We start from the raw sequence: 26,013 nt of genomic DNA on the forward strand, positions 1-26,013 counted from the left end.
CACACACACACACACACACACACACACACACACACACACACACACACACACACACAAGAATGCTAGTGAGATATGTACTGTACAGAATCAGAAGGTGGGTCTGGGGAAATAATCTGGATTGGAATTATAAGAATGAGGCCAGCGGTAGTTTAGATTAAATCGCATGATGAGGGATGGAAGCTACAAGTCCAAAGCTTGCCATCAAATCCAGATGAATAAATAGATTAAAAAAAGAGGCTGTGTGAGTTTGGTGGCCCAATTTGAGTACACTGTGTTCCCATGCATTTGGCACACACAAACACGCACACATACACTCACACAACATTACATCCCTAAAATCAGGGTTTGTAAAGCATTTGGTCTGATTAGAGAGGCTGTGTTCTCAGATAAAGATTAATTTGAACTGATATCACGTGCACTGTGTACTGGAGCGTTCGACATGCACAAACTGTTCTCTCTCACTCACTCACTCACTCAGAGCTGCAGTTCAGGTCACATATATCAGGTCTAGCATGCTAGTTTCTATGGAGACAACCATGAGGAGATGCTGCACTCTGAGTGTATGTGTTCAAAAATGTTCTGGAATTTTCCACTGTGTCTTCCATTACGGTGAAGACTGTAGACTGCTATACCTACCTACACTTGTGTGGAAGAGAGATAAATATTGTAAACAGGTCACATTTTAACCCATTTTTTAAATGTAATAATAAATTATAGTTTGCATATATATAGGAATATGTATGTGGCATATGTATGTATGCATAGTTCCTTCATTAGATTTTGGTGTAAAATTTGATCACACTTTTTCAGAATTGGAAGAGCAGTGGAGGGTATGTATTAATAGACTTGAGCTGATAAAGCAACAGTTGCTAAAACCCTTTCAGAGAGATAATCAAGACTTGATTAATAAACAAATTATTTATTACTCTTAAGTGGTGAGACAAGACAGACCTCAGCAAGACAACTGTGGACTACATTTTGAGAAATTCCTACATGCAATATTAACCTCTATGACTGAAATTCTCCAACAGATTCACAGAGAGAGACATGGGGAGGGGGGCTGTTTACACTTGGGATTAAGATGCGGATCACAAGTAGACAAGCGAGACAGATTCCCGTTTACACCTGTTTTAATTTGTCTCTTCTGTCCACTTTCAACCACTTTCACCAACCCGATTTTTTCGAGTAGTGTCTAATGGCGGGTAAATGTATGTGCTTTTTTCAGATCTAAGTACGACATAAGCAATTTACATATGAACACGACCGGAGACGACGGAGAAACACACAGAGAGCAGCAGCTTTTGTTTCTGTTCTGACAGCCGCAAGACCACTGAACGCAGTGAGTGCATGATATAAATCAGGAATGGTGAGAGAACATTGTGCTTAGTACATTTTCCGTCTTCAAACCAAACTTTAAATCCCGTCTGACTAGCGCACTTCCCATAATGTTTAAGCATTAGGTCAGTAGGCAGAGAGTAGGCGGTGTTTTGTGGCTGTTCGAATGCATTCGACCACATGAGCGCCTACACTACGAAGTCAAGCCGGTCGAATGTGTTTTCGACTAATTCCAGTAGTGATCAAAAGTGGACAAGCTCAAAACGTCACCTGTATTTAGCACCGTCCACTTGTGATCTGATCGACCAAAACGCATCTTTATACCAAGTGTAAACAGGGCCAGAGAGAGAGAGAGAGAGAAAGAGAGAGATAGACAGACAGGGAAAGAGCATCCTTACATGAACCCTAACCTAAATTTCAAGACACAGAGAGAAGGAGGGCAGTGGAGAATTTAGGTTAGGGCGAGGTGAAATTCAGTTATTTTACCCTATCAGCTGAGTCCTAACTGTCCTGATATACCACACTATCACATTCATCTGTGCTTTATATAATCCCAGCACAAAAAATCAATACTGTTCCCCTTGCTTATATAAACACTTAAATGAATGCCGTTTATGTATGAATATCAGAATGCAGGCATAGCACAGATAAACCCATAAAAAACACAGCAAGCAGTTTCTATTTGTGGCACTGCACATGGTGCACTCTGGTACAGGCATCACTCCACTAAAGATCACGCGACCGAGCGTTTCACTACATCACACACACACACAAACACATGATTCTTTGTAAGCATCTTCTGTAAAAAGAAACAATGGTTAAGGCTGCTCAAGGACGCACCTCAAATCACAGATGGATCAACGGTAACTATGGAGAGACGGGTGTTAAAAGGAGAAATATGGGAGGGGGGAAGGGGCGTATGGTGATAGAGAGATGATGGGAGAGATTGAGAGATGGAGGAAGGGAGAAGAGACGTTCTCCAACCTGCATGGAAGACCACCGTGTTTTTTTTGCATCCCGGCAGTAGCTGGAGATTGCGGAATAGTCCCTTAGCCGTGAGCTTCACGTGGAAGTTTGATAGGGAAAGTCTCGGAGACCATAACATGACCTTCGATGTCCAACTGGAGGAGAGTAAATCCTCCACAAAATATAAAAGAAAAAAATCAAGAAATTTCTCAGCTGAATAAAAAGAAGAAAAAAGAAGAAGAAAAAAAGAAAAACGGAATGTTCACTATAGAAAGAAAAATCTATTTGTCACATTCCAGTGCAAAAGTCTTCTTAAGATGAGGGGGGAAGTCAAATCAACAATTTAAGTGAAAAAGGAAGAAAAACATAGGGGAGAAGCAATTTAGCTATTTTTAAAAATCTCAAAGTCTCCCCAAAAAAAAATCAAGATTGATACTCCTACAAAAACACCAAGGTGATGATGAAGATTGGATTGGGAATGATGAGCTGCTCTTTCAGCGGTGTCCTCTTGGATGCTGAACCAGCCAGTGTCTCATATATTCTGCTCCCCTCTCTCACTTTCGCGCAAACGTGCACACGCTAATCCTTTATGTGTGTTGCACACGCACACACACACAAAGCCAAGCTCTCTGTAGTTCAACACACACACACTCGTGTACTCAGAAGGGGGGATGGAGGGATAGAGGCAATGTAAGAGGGAAGGGGAGGGAGTGAGCACAGAGCGGGGAGTAGGCGGTTTATGAGTAATGTCGTTCTCTCACTCCCTCTCTCTTGGCTACAGTATGGGTATGAGGATGGAAGATGATGCATTTGAAGATTATAGATTGTGATTTACAATTACACAGCAAAAAAAAATCTGACTTGGTATTTTTGTATATAGAACATCTATACATCCTGTATTTGAGGAGAAAAATAAGACTCGATTTTAGAGAATATTCTAAATATATCTTGATATGTATTATTTTCTAGTTTTTGTTTTCTTCTAAATTTCATTTTCTAAATGTAACACAATTTGGTGAGTTTATTTATTTATTTATTTATTTTGCTTAAAACAAAGAAAAAAACACCAATGAGGTAAGAATTCAAGATATACTTCATTATTTAATTCAAGATATATTCTCTGAAAAAAAGAAGAAGAAGAAAAAAACTCACTATCTACGCAAAAAAACCTTAAAACTTAACTTTAACAGAATGACCAAACAATGAAAGTCAATGGAGTCCAATGTTGGTCCCCATTAACTTTCATTGTATGGACAAAAAGAAAAAATAACGCAAAAGAAAAAGAAAAAGAAAAAACACTTTTAAGACATTTTTCTAAATATATATTTTTGTTTTTGGTGAACTATTCCTTTAACTAATTCATTTTATTGAATTAACTTGAACACTAAACGCCTACATTCTCTTTTTTCATAGATTTCATTTTATTCATATTTCATAGGCATAAAGTCCTTATTAGACCCTAATCTTGCCTCATGTCATTATCTTTCTTATAACTCCTCTTCTCTCCCTCTTTCCTCTCTTTTTTCGGGCGCCTTCTCTCAGACATCTATTTACCGTTTATGTATCTTCCAAGCTGCAGGCTTCCTGAATGGATGCCTTTGTTGGATAAAGAAAAAGAAATGGAGAGAAAGAGAGCGAGAGAGAAACAAGCGCCTCAGAATACTGATGAGTGACACTGTTGAATAGAGAGACGTCAAGCAGCACATGATTGGCTGTGTTCTGACACTATTGTGCTTCCTTATTCATCACTAAAGGCCAACAGCTGCACGGCCAGAGCAACATAAATTAGGAACATTCAAGGGGTGGAGGTGGTGCGTGCGGGTAGAATTCTGTTAAAGTCAAGATGTTTGTAAATAAAGCAAGACGGAAATGCAAGAAATGCCAAGAAATATGCATTGGTTGGGTAAACTTGTTGTGAATGTGACTGGAATTTTGCCCTGAGGGTGTCTATGGCATTTATGTTCTACACAGCACAGTAAGTCACACAAGGTTACAAAACAAGGGAAAAATAAATGTGTGAATTAAACCCACAATTAAACTTACTTACAGAATGTACTTACACAATACTTCAAAATACACACTACAAAGTTGACAACTCATGAAATGGCGATAAGTAATTTTATAGAGTCCAACAGTGCCCGCCCACTTTTTCAGCGCTGTTGGTTTTTTTCATTCATTTCTCCCATAGGGATTTCAAAAAAGTCTTCATTAAAGCATTATAAGCCATGAACCAAGGCAACCAGCTATGAAGCGAATCATAACATTACAAACTTTGATTGGAAGCAAAAACAAAATACAAGGTATTAGACTGTGTACTTAAAGGCCCCCTGAAATAAAAATGTAAGTTTTTTAGCTTTTAGTATGAATATGTTAGCCTAAAGGTTATGAACAAGCTGGCGTGTTCCAAAACAATGACAACATTTACATTTGGGAGATATAAGCATTCAAAACTTACAGTCTCTCACTTCTGCTAAAATGGATCACAGATTTTTATGACATCACCGCGGACTTCAGCTTCTCATCACATCTTCTGTCCAATCAAATGCTCTCTAGAATCTAAAGTGTCCCGCCCCCCATGCTATAAATACAATATGGGTTGCAGATGTCTGTTCGGTTGCTCAAACGCTCAAGTTGTATTACGTTTTCCAACTGTATGTTGGTTAAGAATTAATTGGCTGGAATTTATTCACACCTCTACTATTGAATCCAACGTATCATCAGCGCTTGGATTCGCTTCCATCATGGAGCTGTCAAGTACTATTCGCAGTCTGTGAGGTAAACTAAACGCTATTGGCTATATGAAAAGGGGGAGGAGCCATTCAATATGCCCTGCCTTAGCTTCCTGTTTCAGTGGAAATTATGTCAACGCATCATACAAAGCTGCGCGTTCCAAGGCACTTCAGTGGGCCTTTAACAACTTCAGTGGGGGAAAGAACTACAATCCCATGAAGCATTGCAACAGCATAATTGAATTAAAAATGATGGAGAAATATAAAACTACACATGTAAAAATTCTGATTTTATATATATCTCTTCTCTGATAATGTGTTTACTGGCATGAGGGCGGGACAACCTGTCACTCACATGATATCACAGCAACAGAATCAAGTCCCACTCAGATATACGTCACACTAGGGAAGCAAAGACTATCACAACTTCCATTTCATGCCAACTTTAAGTGAAAAAAAAAAAAAAAACCTACAATTATGATATGGTATTTTCAACACCTCTGGAATACAAGAAGTTTACTCATGACTGCAGGTTTTTGATCATACTGAACTAATGGCAAGTAGATAAGTGAAATGACTAAATAAACACATCAGTGCAGACTGATCACATTATTATATAGACAACACAGCAATGGTAGAATGTAAATTGATACAGACACACACAATCAAATTATCTCCTTACCTATTACTGATGATGAGCGAATAAGTCGTGCAGATCCACTGCGCTGCAAAGCATTCTGGTTAGTCTTAGCTGTCCCATGGCTGGTCACGGCTGGGGCTTTCAGCCCTATTAAAATAGTGCAGAAGAAATCAAACTTCATGTTAACAGATTGTGCAGTGGAAGGTTTTAGTGACTGAGTCAGATGTCCTGTAGAGGCTGTATGTGCATGTGTGTTTTAATGGCAGTGGGTGGGACAGGGCGGGACAGGGCGGGATAGGGCGGGGCAGAAAGAATGCCCCTAAACCTTCACCGCCATCTTTACACTCAAAGCAATTAGCAAGGCAATCAATATTAACTATAAACAATATGTGCATCTTGTTTTTTGCCGTCAAAAGTTTGGGGTTGGTAAAATATTGTAATGGTAAGTCTCTTATGCTCACCAAGGCTGCATTTATGTAATCAGAAATACAGGGAAAACATTAACATTGTGAAATATTATTGCAATTTAAAATAATTCTGTTTCCTAAATGTTTTCTATTTGAATATATATTTAAAATGTAATTTATTCCTGTGATGGCAAAGCTGAATTTTCTTTACTCCAGTCTTCAGAGGCACATGATTCTTCAGAAATCATTCTAATATGCTGATTTGGTGCTCAAGAAAAAGTTATATAAAGTTATAATATTTTTTGGAAACTGTGATTGTGAAAAAAAAATTTCAAGGAGAAAGTTCAAGAGAACAGCATTTATTGGAAATAAAAATCTTTTGTAACATTATAAATGTATTTACTGTCAAATGTTTATCAATTTGATGTGTCCTTGTTGACTAAAACCTTCTTAAAAAAAACTAATCTTACCGACCATAAACTTTTCAATGATAATGGATATTAAGATTTTTGGTGATTTCATATATATATATATATATATATTAATATTGAATGCTTCTAATTGTGCTTCTAGGGTCAATTTATCTTATTTTGTGAATGTTTTAAGGATATTTTTTAAACAATCGAAAAATACTAAAGAAGAGGATATTTGTGTATGATTTGCATAACATTTTTTACCTTACATATTAAAAGATCTAATCTAATCTATTTCTGTCATAACAATAGAAAATGAATTACAATAATGAATTAGGGTATTAGAATCTTTTTAAAAACCTATTAAGAGGGGTATATGGTTGTAATCAGATTGTGATTTTGAACTAAAATAACATCAAAGGAGTTCTAATTAGTGTCATTAGCTTAAGACAATCAGAGCTTTCCCACTGATTAATGATTATAGACGCCAAAGAGAGTGAGTTTCCCTTTGAGCCTGTTTTGATGTGTAAATAATGAATGTTGAGAGAGAGATGAATGTGGACTCTGATAAACATGAAAATAAGTGTGACTTTTAGACAGAGTTAGTGAGATTAGAAGATTAAAACTTCACGTTTCCCTCACCTGTCACAGGTTTAGATGGTGTGGAGCTCGCTCTGCTGCGGTGACCTGATACAGGTTTGATAACTAGAGACTTTCCTTGAATCTGGGATGTAGGTGGTTGCTTGACAGACTTCTCCTCACTCTTCATCCCTTCAACAGGAACTGATCAAAGACAAATCACCACATCACATTTTAAAATAATATTGTGTACAATGCAGTAAACCCTATTTTCAAACTATATTTTATCTTTTTTTTTGTATCTTGAATATAAATTTACTGTCTTGTTTCATGCACTTAGTTCATTTTTTTATTATTTCATTTTATGATATTTGTTGATAAAGTTGATGTTTAAATGTCTATATATCTCACAACAGGTCTTAAAGTCTTAATCAGTTTCTTCTCTGGTAAACAAATCTTATAAATAAAAAAACATGCCACCCATTAAGAAACTCAGATAAAGATCCAATTCCTTGAATTCTTCAAATGATTTAATATGTTCAAAAAATGCAATTAGTAAAAGACTAGATCAGTTAGAAATAAGCAATTGGTCCCAGCACAACAACAAGATTACTTTCTCAGTTAATCGTTCAAATAAAAGGCTTTTGTGTCAATATTAATGGGCAATTTTGTCTGGAATTTACTTTGAAAATCTTCTTTATTCATTAGCCAAACACATTCACATGCACTCCTACTGAAACTAGTGCTCATTGCTCTAATTTACCATGGCAACCCAGTGGCGATCTTGTTTTTTCTTGAATTTAAGTTCAGAGTATGGGACAGCAGGAAAGTGTGGGAATAAACTAATCATAATTCTGATAGGGTGTTGTGTGGAGGATGTTGTGATTAATGTCTACAGCGCACAGCTTTGGAATGGCAGAGATTGTATTGTATATGAGTTGCTCACAGTCACTGTTAAACTATGAGCAGATGTGACCTTTGACCTGAGGAAAGGAATGAGGGCAGTCTGAGCCCTGAAGATTTCATTGAAGCTCAGAGAGAAAGTGTGAGAAACAATGCATCTCAAATGTTAAAACCATGGTACTTTGATAAACGAATATGATAATGACTGATTTCCATATACATGTTTCATTTATCTGGTAAATTTATCTTGTTTCTTTTTTACTGGAAAACAATGCAAAATAATGATTAAGAAAATGATTATATGCAGCGTGAGAAAGAGGAAAGCATGTATTTTAGTGCTAAGAGGTTTTCAAGTATGTCAAGATGCAGATGGTGACTTAAAGGGATAGTTCACCCAAAAATGAAAATCATCCCATTATTTACTCGCCCTCAAGCCATCCTAGATTTATATGACTTTCTTCTTTCAGACGAACACAATCAGGATATATATATAAAAAATATCCTGGCTCTTCTAAGCTTTATAATGGTAGTGAATGAGGGGCGAGATTTTGAAACCCAAAACAATGCATCCAAAACCTAAAACAGTTAATAAAGGCCTTCTGAAGCGAAAATATGTGTTTTTGTAAGAAAAATATCCATATTTAAAACTTTATCAACTATAATAACTAGCTTCCGGCAGACAGCCGTACACATCGATTTGCGGCGGAAAAAATGACCTCTGACCCAACGCATGACGAATGTGGAAGTGCAAAGGATAGAGCAAAACAAAACACCGGTCTCAAATTAGAAGTCTAAAATGAGAACTTTCAAAAGAAATGTCGGAGGATTTCGATATAAGAGAAGAGATGCTTGAGTTTGTTGCACAGCCCTATTGGTTTAAACCTCGAGAGGTGTCTAAGCTTACAATACTCCTACATACATTGCGTCAGGGGTTACTCTTGTTGCGCAAGTCGATGTGCGCAGTATGCGTACGGTTGTCTGCCGGAAGCTAGTTACTATAGTTAATAAAGCTTTAAATAAGGATATTTTTCTTACACAAGCGTATCGCTTCGCTTCAGAAGGCCTTTATTAAAGGGTAACTCTCGGCAAAATTGAACCTAGGCTCTTTTTGTTAATCTACCCGAGTCAAACCTTCGTGTAAAAGCATAATTAGAATGGAAACGCCACTTTAAGTTTGACAGTATTTTCGTTTTAGCCCCATGCACTCCCATTCAAAAGGCATTTTGACCTAAAACGAAAATAAAGTCAATCTTAAAAGTGGCGTTTCCATTCTAATTATGCTTTTACACGAAAGTTTGACTCGGGTAGATTAACAAAAAGAGCCTAGGTTCAATTTTGGCGAGAGTTACCCTTTAACCCCCCAAAGCCGTACTTTTATGATGGATGGATGCACTTTTTTTGGGCTTCAAAATCTCGCCCCCCATTCACTACCGTTATAAAGCTTGAAAGAGGCAGAATATTTTTAAATATATCTCCGATTGTGTTCGTCTGAAAGAAGACAGTCATATACACCTAGGATGGCTTGAGGGTGAGTAAATACATTTTTGGGTGAACTATCCCTTTAAGACTCTTCACAGACACGCACCTTTGTTTACAGCAATACTGTTGCTTTCGCTGATTGTACTTCCCAGTGATGAGGAGCTGGGGCTTGTGGGTAGGCCTTTAACAGGCAGTTTGGAAGAGGCAGCTCTCTGAGGACCCTTACAAAAAGAGCTGGAAACAGAAGTTGGGCTGCAGGGTACTGCGGATTTGTCTGTGGTGCGCATCCTTGGAATACCTAAGCACAAAAGAGTTATAATTAAATTCTACTCGCCATCATCACTGATACCGAAGCATATTCCAGCTAGACTATATGTTTTCGAAGCGGTTCTATTCAGCCAGCTGCACTCACAGAGTGTTCAATTATTTAATAAAGACTGCAGTTATATATAGAATATCAATGTGCATTCAGCCATGCATACAAACTGACATGAGCATAGATGACCCTCACTGACCTTCGTGTGTCAACAGTTTTATTTTTCTGCACTCATCACCTTTCCTCACAAGAAGTTCACCATACAAGGCGGTGTGCTGTCATCTAGCATGCTTTTATAAAATATGATGGTTTAACTTTGTTGTACACATTTTTTGAAAAAACTTACATTGCCAGGTGCCTAAAAACTCATTTTGTTTTCCTAGTTTAGTGCAATGTCTAACAGCTGTAGAAATAAAAGCAAAACAAAATAAGTACTTAGAAATATACAGAGCCATTCAAACATTTGGGTTCAGGATTTTGTAAGTCTCTTATGCTCAACAAGGCTGCATTTACAGTAAAAATACTGTGAATAATAAGAAATATTGTGAAATATCATTACAATTTAAAATAACTTCTATAAATTCTATACATTTTATTTTAATATATTTAAAATTTTAATTTATTCCTGTGATGGTAAAGCTGAATTTTCAGCACCATCACTCACATGTCACATGATCCTTCAGAAATCATTCAATAATTTGATTAGAAACTGCTATTGTGAAAAAAAATTATTATTATTATTTATTTATTTTTGGATTCTCTGATGTATAGAACGGTCAAAAGATCATAATTTATTTGAAATATAAATCTTTTCTGTCATTATACATGTCTTTACTGTCACTTTTGAAGATTTTAATGCATCCTTGCTGAATGAAAGTATTAATTTCTTTAAAATAAATCATACTGACACCTAACCTTTGAACGGTAGCGTAAATAATATTATAAAATAATATGTATAAAACATATTCCATGTCATTGGTGTTATGAATGTTAACATATTTTTTAGATGAAGGTTAAAGATGAAGCTGTTCAAATATGCTCAAATGTGCATATGATTCCACACCACAGTGAAAAAGTAATTAATTTTCCATTAAATTCAATTTGATCAGTTTTTATAGTACCACCATTGGGAAGTTGCGTTTGTGTATTTTTCTTTGTGAAATGTGCAATAGTGTGCTGGGAAATCTTGGTGTTTCCTGTATCCTGTTTCTTTTTCTACACTACCGAACAGTTCCTATGTGTGAGAACACTTGTTTGACTTCAATGGGTAGAAGCTGTGTGTGTTATTGTGAATTAAAGAGGGAGAGAGACGACACCTCACACAAGCACATCCTGTACTGTACATAATGCAAGGTCTTCTGGGGGCACTGCTATGGAGACCAACCAACACAAATATCACTTTATGCCAGCTGGTGTTTTTACATGCAGGTTTGAATCTGTTGGTTAAGTACAGAGAGATTCTTCACTTTCTCCAGAGTCTGATCCAGAAACCACTCTCTGAACTCCCTGCTCTTTCCTCTTCTGAGTTTTTAAACGGCACCGAATTCAAAAGCAGTGAGACCAATAAATGAGATAAATGCCACCTGTTGGAAAACACATGCTACTGCATTTTGCTTGTTCACTTTCAGGCAAAGTCTGACTTCGGGTTTTTAATTTGAAAGTACTTATCTGATCACTCGTGGCTATCAGCTACTAAAACAAGATAAGCAAAGCAAACAAACACATACAAAGAGGTCTCCGACAAGTGGCACAGCTACATTTTTGTGGCCAAGCGGATAGGATGTGTACAGGGTATTTCACAGGAAATAGTGTCATAAATTTGTAATGATATTGTAAATGTAAATTTAAATTGTAAATTTGAAGATATTTATATATTATTATGATATATAATAAACTGTAATATTGTGAAATATCATTAAAACTTTCTTTTCGAATATATTTTAAAATCTAACTTATTATTATCATTACTCCAGTCTTCCGTGTCACATGATCCTTCAGAAATCAGTCTAATATGCTAATTTTGGTGCTCAAGAAACATTTCGTATTATTATCAAATGTTGAAAACGGTTGGAAACTGTAATACACTTTCTTTTCAGGATTCTTTGATAAATCTAAAGTTCAAAAGAACAGTATTTATGTGAAATGGAAATCTTCTGTAACATTGAAAATGTCTTCACTTTCATTTCTGATCAAGTTAATGCTGAATTAAAAAAAAAAAAAAATTAAAGAATTAAAAAATTAATGGTAGTGTAGGCCCATTATACTTTTATGATATCCAAATAAGAGAAACATTTTTGAGTGAAATCTATATATGAACATATTTATAAATATAATGACTTAAATATGTTCATATATTAAAGGTGCAGATTTTGCTAATAATGTCCTTTAGTAAATATCATTGAAACACAGTCCACTTATTGAACCACTAATTTACAATCAATCTTGTGCTTTATACAAAGAACAATTATACAAATTATTTATAACAAATATTTGACATAAATCACTGATTTTATCCCCATTACTATCCAGCTTGATGAGGCCAATATATAAACAAAGATTGTAAGAGAAACTTTACACCTTTATGATGCAAGTCCCTTATTTCCATTAAATGAATTATTTATTTTCAAACGCATTATGAACATAAAATATGGCATTGTTTCCTGAGACTGACCCCACCGTAACAGATATCCTTCAACACAAAACTTTCCCCTGATTGTCAACTATTAAATTGTGGAGCAAAAGTCACAGTGTGGGCCTGTGGTCTCTGTGGAGAAACAAGACGACGATTGTCTAGTTGGAATGTGACCTTCTCTCCTTGATTCAATTTTACTTTTCATTGACATTGAAACATGACACACACAAACATATAGAATATGGCCCCTGAAACCACATGCACCCAAACATATCCCTGCATCCACATGTAATGAAAGAGAGAGGAAACACGCAAAAGAAGGGATAAGAAAGGATATGTCACAGAGGAAGGTTAAGTTACGGGACAGTCCCAAACGTTTCAAAAGCGTAGACACGCACACACATACACACACTGAGCACAATGTCTTTCTCTGACCAACACAGGAAAACTGCCTCAGGCTACACACATAAATGGACAGACATACACACGATGGGATGGGTGGAGGGAAAGAGAGAGGATGACAAAGAGCGAGAGAAATGAATGGACAATATGAGATAGGAAACTGAAGTTAAGTGCAGTGTTAAACTCAAGTGTGTGTTATGGCTTTAAATGCTGAACATGTGGCCACAGAAAGAGAGGAGAGTTACATAACACTACGCAGAGTTTGGAACTTATTAACACCAGCTGCGGCTTCCCACTCGCTCGATAACCCAGACACATGTTAGATTCACTAGTAGGACATTTTATAGGCCTAATGGGTTTTAAACGAAGGCGCCAACCCAAATTCTCGCACAAACCTGTTGATATCTGTCGATTTAAAGCAAAACAGTTATTTATGATACTTTGAAACAATGAGTACCACTATAAAAGTTCTGTTTGTCCCTAGAAGTTTGAAGTTAAATCTGACAAAACCTTCCATTTGAGGGCGTCCGAGGACATCCTTAAAACCGAATCATAAATAATGTTTTTTTACACAACATAATGCAAAAAGACCTTTGGGTTTAGGTAATAATTTATTTATTTTATTATTTTCTTGTATTATTATTATTTTTTTTATTATTGTTAGTAATTGAAGAAGGGATGGAGAGGTCGATTATTTGACTAAATAAATTATAAAAAATAATACAAGATTATTCAAAAGTATACAAATTACTTCATCTTAAAGCTAATTAAGCTATACTAATGATTGTTATTATTTATGTTTTTAATGGTACTTTTTGGGGATCAGTAAGATATAAATTAATATTTTTATTTAGCAAGGTTATTGATTATGAATTGGTGAGCTTTTAATCATTATTGCATCCTTGCTAAATAAAAATACAAATTTCTTAAAAAATGTTTCTCAATTTCTCATAAATATAACAATCATTATAGTTTAGCTTAATTAGCTTTAAGATTAAGTAATATGCTTTAAATAAAAACAATATGTATGCACACTAAAAAAAAAAAAATCACAACCCTGCAATGTCAAAATAAATTGCAAATGTGCAGCAGAAAGGCTGAATTTTAGAAAGGAAGAATTTTAGACTCCTCACTCTAGCAGAGTTACCTGAACTGTGACAGTGATGCAGGTAAAACACTTATAATATCAGTATAAGCTTACAGGAAGCATTACACAGAACAAAACAAACCTAGAGGCTCTTCCACTGTAGCGTTTACTCTGTCTACTTCCTTAAACAATGCCTGTGAGATTATGTTCTGTGTTAAACAAGCAAAACTCACCAGCCGGCTGAACCGCTCGTCCTCCCGGTGGACCCAGACTACCTGTGGGTCGGGCTTCTCTGTTAGAGGGCTTCAGTCTGGGTTCTGGGGGTCCAGAGGTGGAAGCACTGTTAGTCCCTAGAGATGGTCCCAGCTTGGAAGACACAGTCTGGAGAAAGAGTCGTTGGTTAGTCACAGCATCCCAAGCCAGAGATCCCAACTCTGGGCGCCGTAGGGTAACCATAGTGTTGGCCATTCCACAGAACAGACAGAAAATGTGCAGCGGTACAGAGAGAGAGAGAAGCGAGAGCGCTGAAGGAGAGGGAGGAGGAGCGGAAAGGAGGGAGGGGAAATAAGACTCGCCTGCTCCAAAAAAAAAAGCAGAAGAAGAAAAAAAAGAAAAAAGCAAAGGGAAAAACGTTTCTATTGTGTTATTCCCTCAGGGCTTCTGATGCCAGGACCAGCCCAGATCTTTTCCTTTTTTTCCCCCTCGTTATTAAACACTCAACACACACATGGAGTGAGTTTGTGGAAAGATTCTGATGTCTGAATCAGTGTTCACGAGTCCTCTAAACTAAGGAATGTTTCCCTCCACGTTCTGTTCCTTTCCTTCCAAGACAGTTGTTTTACTGGCAAAAACATCTCACTCATGTTCTCTAACCAAGCTGAAAAAGGCAGGAAAGTGAGAGAGGGAACTGGCTCTTGGGTGTTTCTTAACAGTGATAATAAAGCAGAAACATGCAAAAGCACTTGCTGTAAGACTCTGGACAGTGAACATATTTAAAACCTCTAATCACAGTATTTACATTTGAAAACCCTTTTGTTAGGTCTTCATTTACTCTTGACATTTGGTTCGACCAAAGCACATTTAAGCCTGAATAACAGCATAGCACAATCATGTGATGGCACGTATAGAGTCGGACTTGTTGAAGCAGTTCTCCTCATAAGGAGAAGATTGACATGGAAACAGACAACTGCTGTTAATATGTTGCTTTAAATTAACATTTCAGTTTAAGTAGACCAAGATTTGGATGTATGACTATAAATGACACAAACAACTTGAAAGGTCTATCTGATCACATTTAACACAAGTTGAGAATCAAGAATACTGCTTAAACATTAATCCTTTCTTCTATTGGTGATTAAAATAAACATGTTTCAACTGGCTGAGCTCTCAGTCTGACTCTTTCTGTGCATCCCAGTAGAGATTATTTAACAAAAGATGCTTCATTAGACATGTAAGTGTGAATATTAAATGTACTAAATAAAATATGAATAAAAGTTTTAATCATAGTAAACTTTAGATAAATAATCTGTAAAGTTTTCATATTAATACTAAAAACATTCTATATGAAAAAAAAAAAATCGAAATAAAAAAACGAATTAATGCTTTAATATTAATGCAATTTAAATAAACAACAATAATAATATAATAAACTATAATGAATATTTTAATAATAATAAAAGTTGTTGATAAATAATAAAAACACAAATAAAACTTAAAAATAGCAATAGTAAAATTTTAATAAACCACTAACTTTATAAATGTAAAAACATCTATATAAAATACTAATAAAAGTACTAATAATAGTAAAATGTAAATAAACCTAAATAAATTAAACTAATTTAAATAAACCTAAAATGTAGAAAACCCCTTCTAATTGTAAAAAACTAAATGTACTAAATAAATAAGAAATGAATAATTGATTTACTAGTAATAAGGTTTAAATAAATTTTAGTAAAAGGTAAAGTATTAATTAAATAATAATATTTTATAGATTTAATAAGTTTTAATAACAGTAACAGTAAAATTTCAAAATAAATAAACCTTAATAAAAGTTTTAGTAATAATAAAAGCTAGTTACTAATGTATCTACTGTTACTTTGTTACTAAAATGTAAAAAAAAAAATGTAACAGTTTAATAATAGTAAAATGTAAATAAATAAACCTTAATAAAAGTTTTATCAAAATGTAATAAACTTTTCTAAATGTAAAAAAAAAAAAACTTATATAAACATGTCCTTCATATATATATATATATATATATATATATATATATATATATATATATATATATATATAAATGGGATTTTTTTTTTGTAATGCTTAAAATTAGATGTTAAAAAGTCAATTATAACAATCAATAATTAAACTGCAGGAGAGAAGTTGAATAAGAGGACATCTGAATCACTAACCTTTCTGTTACTCTTAGAGGTTTCTTCCCCAGCTTCTTTCTCAAGTTGAGGTTCTCCTTCATTTTTTAAATCAGTTGAAGAAGGACATTCTGACTTCATTGTTGTTTCTTCTTCTTGTGTTGGCAAGGATAAAGTGTTTACATCTTTCTCCTGACCGCCATTAAATGCAACCTCACTTGGGCAAGTCTTTGTTTCTTTTCCTCTTGTATTGGCTGATGATGATCTGCTTCTTTTTCCAACAGCATTATCTTCCGCCTTCCTACTAGCAGGAACCTTCACACTTCCTGAAGCTGACTGCTTAACATTCGTGTTTGTTTTTGCTGGATTGGCTGATCTTGGCACAGAGGCAGCCCTGGAGATGATCTTGGCCTTCACGTTCCTCAGGTCTGGCCTGGGGAACCTCTTCTCCTCAGGTTTTGTGGCTTTGGCCAGAGCAGCCCTTGTACGAGGCTTGGCAATAAAATGTCCTGCAAGATCATTGGTCTTTCTTGCTGTGGACTTTGGATGGTTGTCCTCTTTTGAGATGGATAAGCGAGAAGAAGTTGTGTTTCTGGTACTTGTTATTGAAATGGAGACTTTGTTTTCAGGAGACACCACTGTCTCATACATGATGGGAGTTTTTTGAATGGCTGATGACAACTCAACAGAGACTTCCCCATTTTCGTGGACAACTTCCCTCTGGGGTTCATTCACCGTAGCCATGTTAGGCACTTCTGCTGTTTGGCCTTCAGAAATGTCTGGTAAAACACTGTTTGGCATTACCACTTCAGAGCTGGTGGAGACTTCCAGAGCAGAGACAACAACTTGGCTCTTCATCATTAATTCTACAGAGGATAAAGAAAGAAAAGAGTCCTCTTCCTCTTCCTCTTTGGTGTCGTCATCATCATCATTTCCTGAAGAGCACAAGAATGCATCATCACCATCAGTTTGACCAACCTTCTGTGCTACCATCAAAGTGACATTACGGTTGTCATTGTCACTCCAACAGTCTTCATTAGCATCCAGATAGACAGACACTGAGTTGTCATTGTCCTCACTGTAGTCTGGTCTGCAGTCTGGGCTCTGTATGCCTGAATCATCACTGTTGGCCGTTGCTTTTCCCATCTCCACATCTGGCATGTCCACATCCAGAGGACTATCTGTTCTGGCACTACTCAGACTGCTCAAGCTACGCATGGAGTCCGGTGATGTCTCGTCTCTATCGTACAGGAGCGAGGTTTTGGATGATGACAGAGAGGACTCAGAGGTGAAAGCGTTGTTACTCTGGTCACTACTGTGTAACGGAAGACACATCCCATGCTGAGATCCCTGAGAAGATCTCTTGGGAAGTGCAGGAGGTGGAAGTTCAGACTTGTTTGTTGGTGGTTCCATGAGGCACGTGGGTTGAGACACTATCAGACAGTCAAATCCCCCATAGCTAGATCCAAATCAGCCCTGATAAACAGTTAATACTTAACTTTGTAGAAGATGGGATTAAGGTGTTTCTCATCATAGAAAGTCTATTCCTTTGATCATTCAGAAGATGGCGTCCATGGTTTTGCCGACACCCTTTTAATGACTCTAAAAAACAAGAAAAGACAACAGCATGTCAATTACATTTCATCTAGTCCTGATCTGTACTGTTAGATATGTAAATATTATAGAGCCTGAGATAAACACAGGGAAACCAGGGTCATATAAGAAAAAGAAAATATTTTTTTATTTTTGACAAAAGATTCCCTTCAAAGTTATCAAATCTAGATGAGATGACAACAAGCCAGAATATAATATTTTATAATGGTGTAAACAAGAGCACTACTGCTCCATACTGGCAATTTCACTTGCACTGAATTATTTTACATCACTGAATCATTCTCCTGTGATCACTGTGAAGCCGCTTTGTAAATAAAGGTTTGACTAAATAATAAAGGACTTGACTTGACTGCCCTCTAGTGGTAACTACTCCTCTATAGGAAAAGTCAAAAAGGATAATGTAGCATAAACCTCTACAAACTCTTATATCACTTCTGCAAGAAATTAATGTTCAACTTATATAATATATTATAATGCCATTATACATATGCTGATGTATACATTTAGCTTATATATATAATATATATATATAATAAATATATATATTATCTCTCTCTAAGTTGACTCATGAAAGCTGTCAGTCTGCTTGAGTAATGGAAAGCTTGTTCGAAGCTGCCTGCATGAAAACTTCTTTATTTTAGCATAGTTTAAGCAAAATCAAATGCTAGTGCACATGTACGATCAAGTCTGTGTTATGTCAGAGTCACACTTTTCAATTAAATGAGGGTAATAATGTAGGTCAGATAAAAGCTAATAAAAGGAGAAGGCTTTTATTTTGATATTCAGGGCATTCTCTCTCTCTCACACACACACAAGGCAATGGTGACAGTTACTTCTACAATGGTGTCCTTGTGTATCCAGACAAATGCTGAATGGTCCTGACCAAGAGTCTAATTGTTCTGCTCACAAAAACCTTTCGCTGAATACACCAAAAGTCATCTTTTAACACAAAGAACAGGCTGATATCTACCCGGGTTGGGAAGATGAGTGGGTGCCAAAATGCATCTATGCCCTTTCTAAGAGCTGGTGACCTCATGACACTGCAAAAATTCAAGCATTATTTGTGAAGTATTGCGTAGGACTGCGGATATCAACCGTATACAGGTTATGATGTGGTTATAGTTTTTGAAAATGTCACAAATGATAATGAATAGCATCATCTACTTGACATGGCAACAAATAAGTTGTTGGCAAACTATTCCTCTGTTGACCTTCCTGAGATATGCTTACGTGGCAGATATGGCTACTGTTGATGAGAGAGCTGCTCACAACATAAGTTCATATATCACTCCGGAGAACGAGATGAGCAAAGTTAATGATGCAGAACAGAGACAAAATCGGATCATCTTCTTCTTCAAAACTAATGAGATGTTTAAAAAGCGAATTATGTAACATATTACTTTGCAATTTGAACCCCTTAAACTAGAGCTCTCAACATACCTCTACACAATGTTCCACACAATGAATGAATGAATGAATGAATAGCTCTTTACTATGTACTACTGTAAAGTGCTTTACAATCAAATCAGGGGGTCTCTCCTCAAACACCACCAGTGTCCAACATCCACTTGGCGACGGCAGCCACAGTGCACCACACACCAGCTGTAGGTGCGGAGAGAGTGATAGAGCCAATTCAGTGGATATGGATTATTAGGAGGCCATGATTGATATGGGCCAATGGAGGGAATTTAGCCAGGACAAAGGCTTTAAAACCCTACTCTTTTACAAGAATTGTCATAGGATTCTTAAAGACCACAGACAGTCACACAGGACCTTGGTTTACATTTGTATCTAAAGAACAGTGCTTGGTACAGTATAGTGTCCCCATACTGGAGCATTAGGACACACAGGCAAAAGGCTGGGCACCCCTGCTGGCCTCACTAACACCTCTTCCAACAGCAATATAGTTTTCCCAGGAGGTATCCCATCCATGTACTGAGCTGCAGGCTCGACCCTGCTTAGCTACAGTGAGCAACCAGTTTTAGGCTACAGGGCGATATGGCTGTGACAATTAACCAGTGATTGTAGAAGATGTTGCATAAAGGACTTAAAGGGATAGTTCACCCAAAAATGAAAACTCTGTCATCATTTACTCACTCTCAAGTTGCTCCAAACCTGTATGAATTTCTTTCTTCTGTTGAACACAAAATAAGATTTTTCCATACTATGGAAGTCAATGGTGCCCCACAACTGTTTGGTTACAAACATTCTTCAAAATATATTATTTTGTGTTCAGCAGAACAAAGAAATTCATACAGGTATGTATGTATGCAAATGTGCATAAAAAGTGTATGATAAAAGTCATTTTTTTCCTGTGTTGACTTTTTCCCAAGGGTCCTAAAATAGCATGATTTGTTACTTGCTATTGTTTGGCAACTGGAAAGTGTATCTTCTTTATTTTGCCTAATAGAGCTTGCATAGAAAGTCAGAAAGTCAAAGCCAAAAAAAAACCACTAAAAGCTGCAAAACATTTTTTATTAAAACTTTCAGAGCTGAACTATGAAGTCTTGCCCAGTAATGTTGATGGAACTACGAATCCCAGCAGAAGCAGAAAAAAGCCTCATCCATTAGCAGTTGAAATAGAAAACAAGAAAAAAACACAGTCTTAAAGTCTTAAAAGTACTGCTTACAACCAACACCAGCCCTGTACATCACTGTACGTTCAGTGATTTTGATATTATGTAACAATTTCTTGCTTCCTATGTGCTCAGCTCAGATAGCAGTGGGATACAGAAAATGACGTACATGACCCTGGCCTGCATAGCTCTCTGAGTGTGTAACACTGGTTGTCCAAGGCCACTATAATCTTCTGAGATAGATAATTACTCTTGCTAACATCTCAGATTATAGCGATGATGAGACAGATAGCCAGAGAGAGAAAGTGAGTGAGAGAGAGAGAGAGAGAGAGAGAGAGAGAGAGAGAGAGAGAGAGAGAGAGAGAGAGACATACTGCAGCAATGATTCTTGCTGTGTTAGGTTAAGTCCTCTTATCCCCGGGGTGTGATAAGAATAAGAGAGAGACATTCGCTTGCATCGGGTTAACAAAGGTGAGGTTACAAGACAAGTCACATTTCTCAACACTCTCTGTTATGGTCTCCACACACCCGACAGATTTGCATAGTTTTCTATACATTTAGGTGCACATAGACACAATGGATTGGCTAACGATAAAAGCGAGCCCTGTTGTGCTGCACTGCGTGCCTGTCAACTGAAATAACTCAGAGCGGACATCACACAAGGATAGAAAGATCATAAATCTCAAGGCTAGATGCACAGCTAAAATTTGTAAAGAACGGCTATATTATTACTATAAATAAAAGATGATTTTAATAAAAAAAAAATGGTCTCCTCTAACTAAATAAATGTAAATCCTGTTAATGAAAGGTAATTTATTTGATCAAAAATGCAAAAAAAATAGCAATATTGTGAAATATTATTAAGTATACCTTCATGCATGCATATTTAAAGTAGGAAATAAATTGTCGCCATTTTTCAAAAAAAAGATTCCACCTTGCCTCTGTTACTTATATATATAAAGTTGATTCATAGGAGACAGTTCAAATCTGAGACAGTTTTGAAGAGAGAGTTCAAAGAATTCTGCAATTTGGGACAGAGTATAAACATGTGCATGAGGTTACAGGGCAAAAGTTCGCATTTTTTTACATGTCAGGACTGTTGGGATATATATTAGGTTTAGTCGATGAGCTCTATGACGTAGTGTATCTAACACCCAATAATCATCCTCAAGCTATAGGCCTACTTTCATCATCATCAGATGATGATAATCCAAAACAAATAATCTGCGAAAGATGAGATTCAAATGAGCATATTAGACATGTAAAAGTGATTTTTGCCACAGTGCCACAAACACCTTTCCCCTCTACAATTATTGTGCTAAAACTTAGCTATCAAACATACAAATGTTTTGCTTTCAAAATCCACCAGGCTTAAAAATCTGAAGTTGCATGTGCTTTTAAATGGGAATGGTGCTTTATGTTATTATCACACCAGTGAATGACTGACATCAACCCAGTTTTTTTTACTAGTCTACCCACTGGCCCTCTGGGCAAAAAGAACAGTGAAGCGAAGGGTGGCTAATGCTTCCATCCCTGACAGGATGATCCAGAGATTGAATGTGATGTTCTAGTACTGAACTGAGTGGATTTCTAGAACAATTCTCAGAGCCTAGGGCCCCAGCAACATCAGAAGATGGCCTGTGCACTTATATATCAATACTGAGCCGTTTCGGTATCGGAAACCCAGGACTTAAGTTTCAGTATGACCTTCCAAAGAGTCACAGTGTTGCTTTGTCAATAGGATACACAATACATGTGTTTTTCCCAACTTAAATGACAACATACTCCCCCACTACAGTCTTACAGAATATCTGATCATATTTCTGCACAGCATCTTGAGCATCATTTCACAATTAGCACCTGCATAATTCCCTAGGTTAATATTCATAATTTGGGAACCGCAGCCATTCTGTAACACGGCGTTTAGTAATTAGGTGGATATTTCCATTAACAACGAATCACGCTGATGACCTAGAATGAAAATATTTCAACATGTGAGGACGAAAAGCTTCTATGCCCTCTTAAACCACCAATGAATGACCTGACAAAGCTTTTAGCATTTAGCTATTTTTGGCCACTTTTAGCATTGTCAAAATTCAGGCTGCTTAAAAAAGGAGACAAACAAAAGGCTACAAAATGCATTTCCTTGTGTTTGCAACCTCTACTGTCCTTATATGACTTAAAGCCTGTGCAGACAGCCCTGATCAGCTTTGTAGACGATGACTTAAATAACATAAATTATTAAGGCGGCCAGTTACACCTCCATATAAATGTCATTCTTTCCGAGATGCTGGGTGAGATTATGACACAGTGTCTCAGTTTTCAAGCTAGTCTTTCTCATTCTAACGGCACTCTCCTCTAGTTTCCCTATGAACAATCACTCTTGCATAACACAAAACCCTAAAAAATTCGTAATTTGGAAGCTTAATCAAACTATCCTGTTAATTCTTAAATGTTTTATTCCTCTTGTCACATTCCACTTAAGTCCTAAAAATAGGCTCAGGCACAGAGGACGGAAGAGAGGTCTCTCTCTCTCTCAAACATGCAGACACCTGTCTAAGTGCCCTGGTCAGGTAAACGTAGACGCAGCCTGAGGACTAAAGCTGTTCCATTAAAAACTGTTCCATTGAAAACAGCACAAACTCAGAAACAGATGAACTTTGCACAATATGATAACTTTACGTATGCATTCTGATAACAGTCTGGTTGCATTGCACAAGCAGAGCTAATAAAGGTATCTTAAGAGTGATTTTGTATAGTGAAACTGTAAAATAACAGATTCCTCTGTAAACTATAGAATAAAATATGCATATAGAATGAGTATTAGTCTTTTGTGTCTCTCTCTCTCTCCATTCGGTGTAATTATACCGCATAGTTGAGCATTAGCAGGCTGGTGCTACAGCGGTTGAAAAGGTGTTTATTCCCCAAGAGTAGCTCTTGGTGCCAAAACTGATCTCATTGGCTTATTCTAATGCCTGAGCGTCAAGCCCAAATTTGCACAACTCTACACAAGCCATAAACTGACTAGAAGAAAAGCTAAACACATTAAGAAAAAGCTAAAGATCTACTGGTGCTTGAATTCAGGCAATCATTAATGAACTAAAAGTCAGAGGACCCTGGGTCAGTTGATATTGATTTAGTCAGTTGTTCTGGTACGCTTAATAATGTTATCCCCAATGTTATTTACTATGAATCTATATGGCGGGTTATACTACAACATAAAATACTAAAACTGACGTAATGCCATGAATATTCTGAAACAAGAATGCACTTGTTTATTTGCAAATGATCAGATATGCAGTGTGCTGTTGTTTGTGAGCTGTAATTACGCTGCTTAGGAAAAAAAAAACATGTGACCGCATATAGTGCTCATGGCTATGATGATAACATATTAATAAGTAAAATGAAGCACTTTCAATACATGAGAATGGCAATGGAAAAAAAAGCTTTTTAATTTCAGTGGTTGCACAAAATGACAGGCCTCTATGTTATTAGTTGAGCACACATTGTTTTTCAAGTTATGTTAGCTTAATTACACTGATGAAATTAGTTTAATAATTAATTAAATTAGTTGAAAAATTATTTTAACCACGCCTAATCATTTTTATTCTCCTTTTTTGTGTGTGTGAAGCTACAAATTAACTTTTTTTTTGACTGAAATCAGCTCAGTCTAATGTTTTGCCATTAGGTTCTTATTACATTCAATATGCTTCAATGCATTTTAGCACAGAGAGCAACTGGGAAATGAGAACTCTATGCAAAATCAAAATGTGACGATGCAGAATTTTTATTTTATTTTATTAAACTGAATTGCCATATACTTGTGCTTACGAGGTTATTGTGTCTGAACACATTTTGAGCCTTTTTAAAGCCTTTTTGTGAAGAAGATCATTTCACAGTCAAACACTATTTTAACCCATCTGTATTAACACATTGATGCAATAAATTTAGGAAATTTCACACTGAATATTCTCAAACAGGTAAAGGCACCCTCAATTCCTCTGGATTTCTCTCGGTTCCCAAATACTTCTGTCGGAACCAAACAGTTGCCATAGAGATGAGTTGTCTACTTTGGTATTTGCACTGTCTCCGATACCAAAATACCCACAAGCCTCTACAGATGACATTATTTTTACAGTGCTCCATTTAAAGATAGATTTATGGGTGTGCAAAAGTGTGGTTAGTGGTTATGAATTTCATAAGGCTAGGTAGAGTAAGGTATATAAAAGTAGGTGCATATACTTACTAAAGCAAAGAGTCGTATAACACACAGACAGTGTCACGTCCCTCTAAAGCAGTGATCGTGTCTGGTGCATTTTGACTTTGGTGTGTGTAATGTTGTGGCAAGTAAACATGCATAAACAGATCAATAGATCACCCTGGTTATGTCAAAGAGCCCTGGAAAGCATCCGAAAAGAGGATGTGCTCTAATAACTACATCATATGCCACAGTGATTCGGATTCTAAGAACAAACACACTTATCAATACCAGCATCACATGCACAATCAAATCAACATTACATTGCATAACTGTACATGTAATTAGTGTGGCACCATACAAATACATAGATTGGCGAATATGAGGTGCAAATCGCAATATGAACGAACTCAATGCTCCACTAATGTATAAACATCTACATTCTAATCCTAATATAAGTTATTAGACTGTGATTGTTATTGAAAAAGCTCCTGCTGACCATGAAAACATACCTCTAATACATACAGCTGAAGAAAAGTTAGAGGCTCTGTCGTGCAACTACGCAATTAATGATTTACATATGACAGAAAACGTACCTGCTTTTCAAGTGTTTCCAATCAATCCTAGAGTGTATTTCATCTTATCAAAACGCACATTTGCCACAGGTAAACCCGTCCCGGACAGAGTGTCCTGTTTCATGTGATCCTGCCAGCAAAAGCACTGCAAGAGCGCAGTTTCAGACTGAGCGGAGACTCATAGAGAGAGAGAGAGAGAGAGAGACCCCTCCCCTCTATCTGTAGCTGCAGCCAAATCGTGCCGCAGTAACCAACCAGAATTGACTCTGTGTGTGTGTGTGTATGTGTCAGAGAGCCAGTGACTTTTCGGAGGTAGCCCTGGAATGCATTTTTCTCCCCTTACCCAGAACCCTCCATGCCAGCATACACAGCAGCAGGGACAATCCTTCCTGCTCTGCGACATACGCATAAACATCACATACAAATACCATAAATCACAAATAAAACTGTTGAAGGATGCTGGGGTTTTCGCGCCAAACAATGAGTCATAAAGCTTGAAGTTTACTGCTGAATAAGAATGTCTGTGTGTGTGCATGTGCATATGAGTGTGTGTGGTCCAGGTAAACCCTACGTTATGAGGACAAAATGTTTTTTGGTCTCCATGAGGAAAACAGCTTATAAATCATAGTGATACTAAGTGATGTTTTTGAAAATGTAAAGTAGCCTACAGTATAAAAATCATTATGTCTATGGAAAGTCCCCATAAAACATGAAAACACAATGTGTGTGTGTGTGTGTGTGAGCGTATGGGTGGGCATATTACCTCCTCCTGGCAACTTCTGTAGAAATAAGGGGC

The 26,013-nt window shown here is 36.6% G+C and overlaps 1 protein-coding gene across 1 annotated transcript in view; it reads right to left on the minus strand.

Annotated features, from left to right (window-relative positions):
- The window catches only part of mtus1b (microtubule associated tumor suppressor 1b), a 45,351-nt gene extending 19,966 nt beyond the window's left edge, over positions 1-25,385 (minus strand). The window contains exons 1-6 of the mRNA XM_079853959.1: positions 25,239-25,385; positions 16,297-17,856; positions 14,122-14,269; positions 9,558-9,749; positions 7,133-7,273; positions 5,713-5,817 (exon numbers count right to left, since the gene is read on the minus strand). Of these exons, the coding sequence (XP_079710085.1) occupies positions 5,713-5,817; positions 7,133-7,273; positions 9,558-9,749; positions 14,122-14,269; positions 16,297-17,667 (1,957 nt within the window). The 5' untranslated portion in view covers positions 17,668-17,856; positions 25,239-25,385. The remainder of the gene's footprint in view (positions 1-5,712; positions 5,818-7,132; positions 7,274-9,557; positions 9,750-14,121; positions 14,270-16,296; positions 17,857-25,238) is intronic.
- Positions 25,386-26,013: the final 628 nt, after the last annotated feature.

The sequence above is a fragment of the Squalius cephalus genome (genome assembly GCF_949319135.1).
Source record: "Squalius cephalus genome assembly, chromosome: 2".
Classification (NCBI taxonomy): domain Eukaryota; kingdom Metazoa; phylum Chordata; class Actinopteri; order Cypriniformes; family Leuciscidae; genus Squalius; species Squalius cephalus.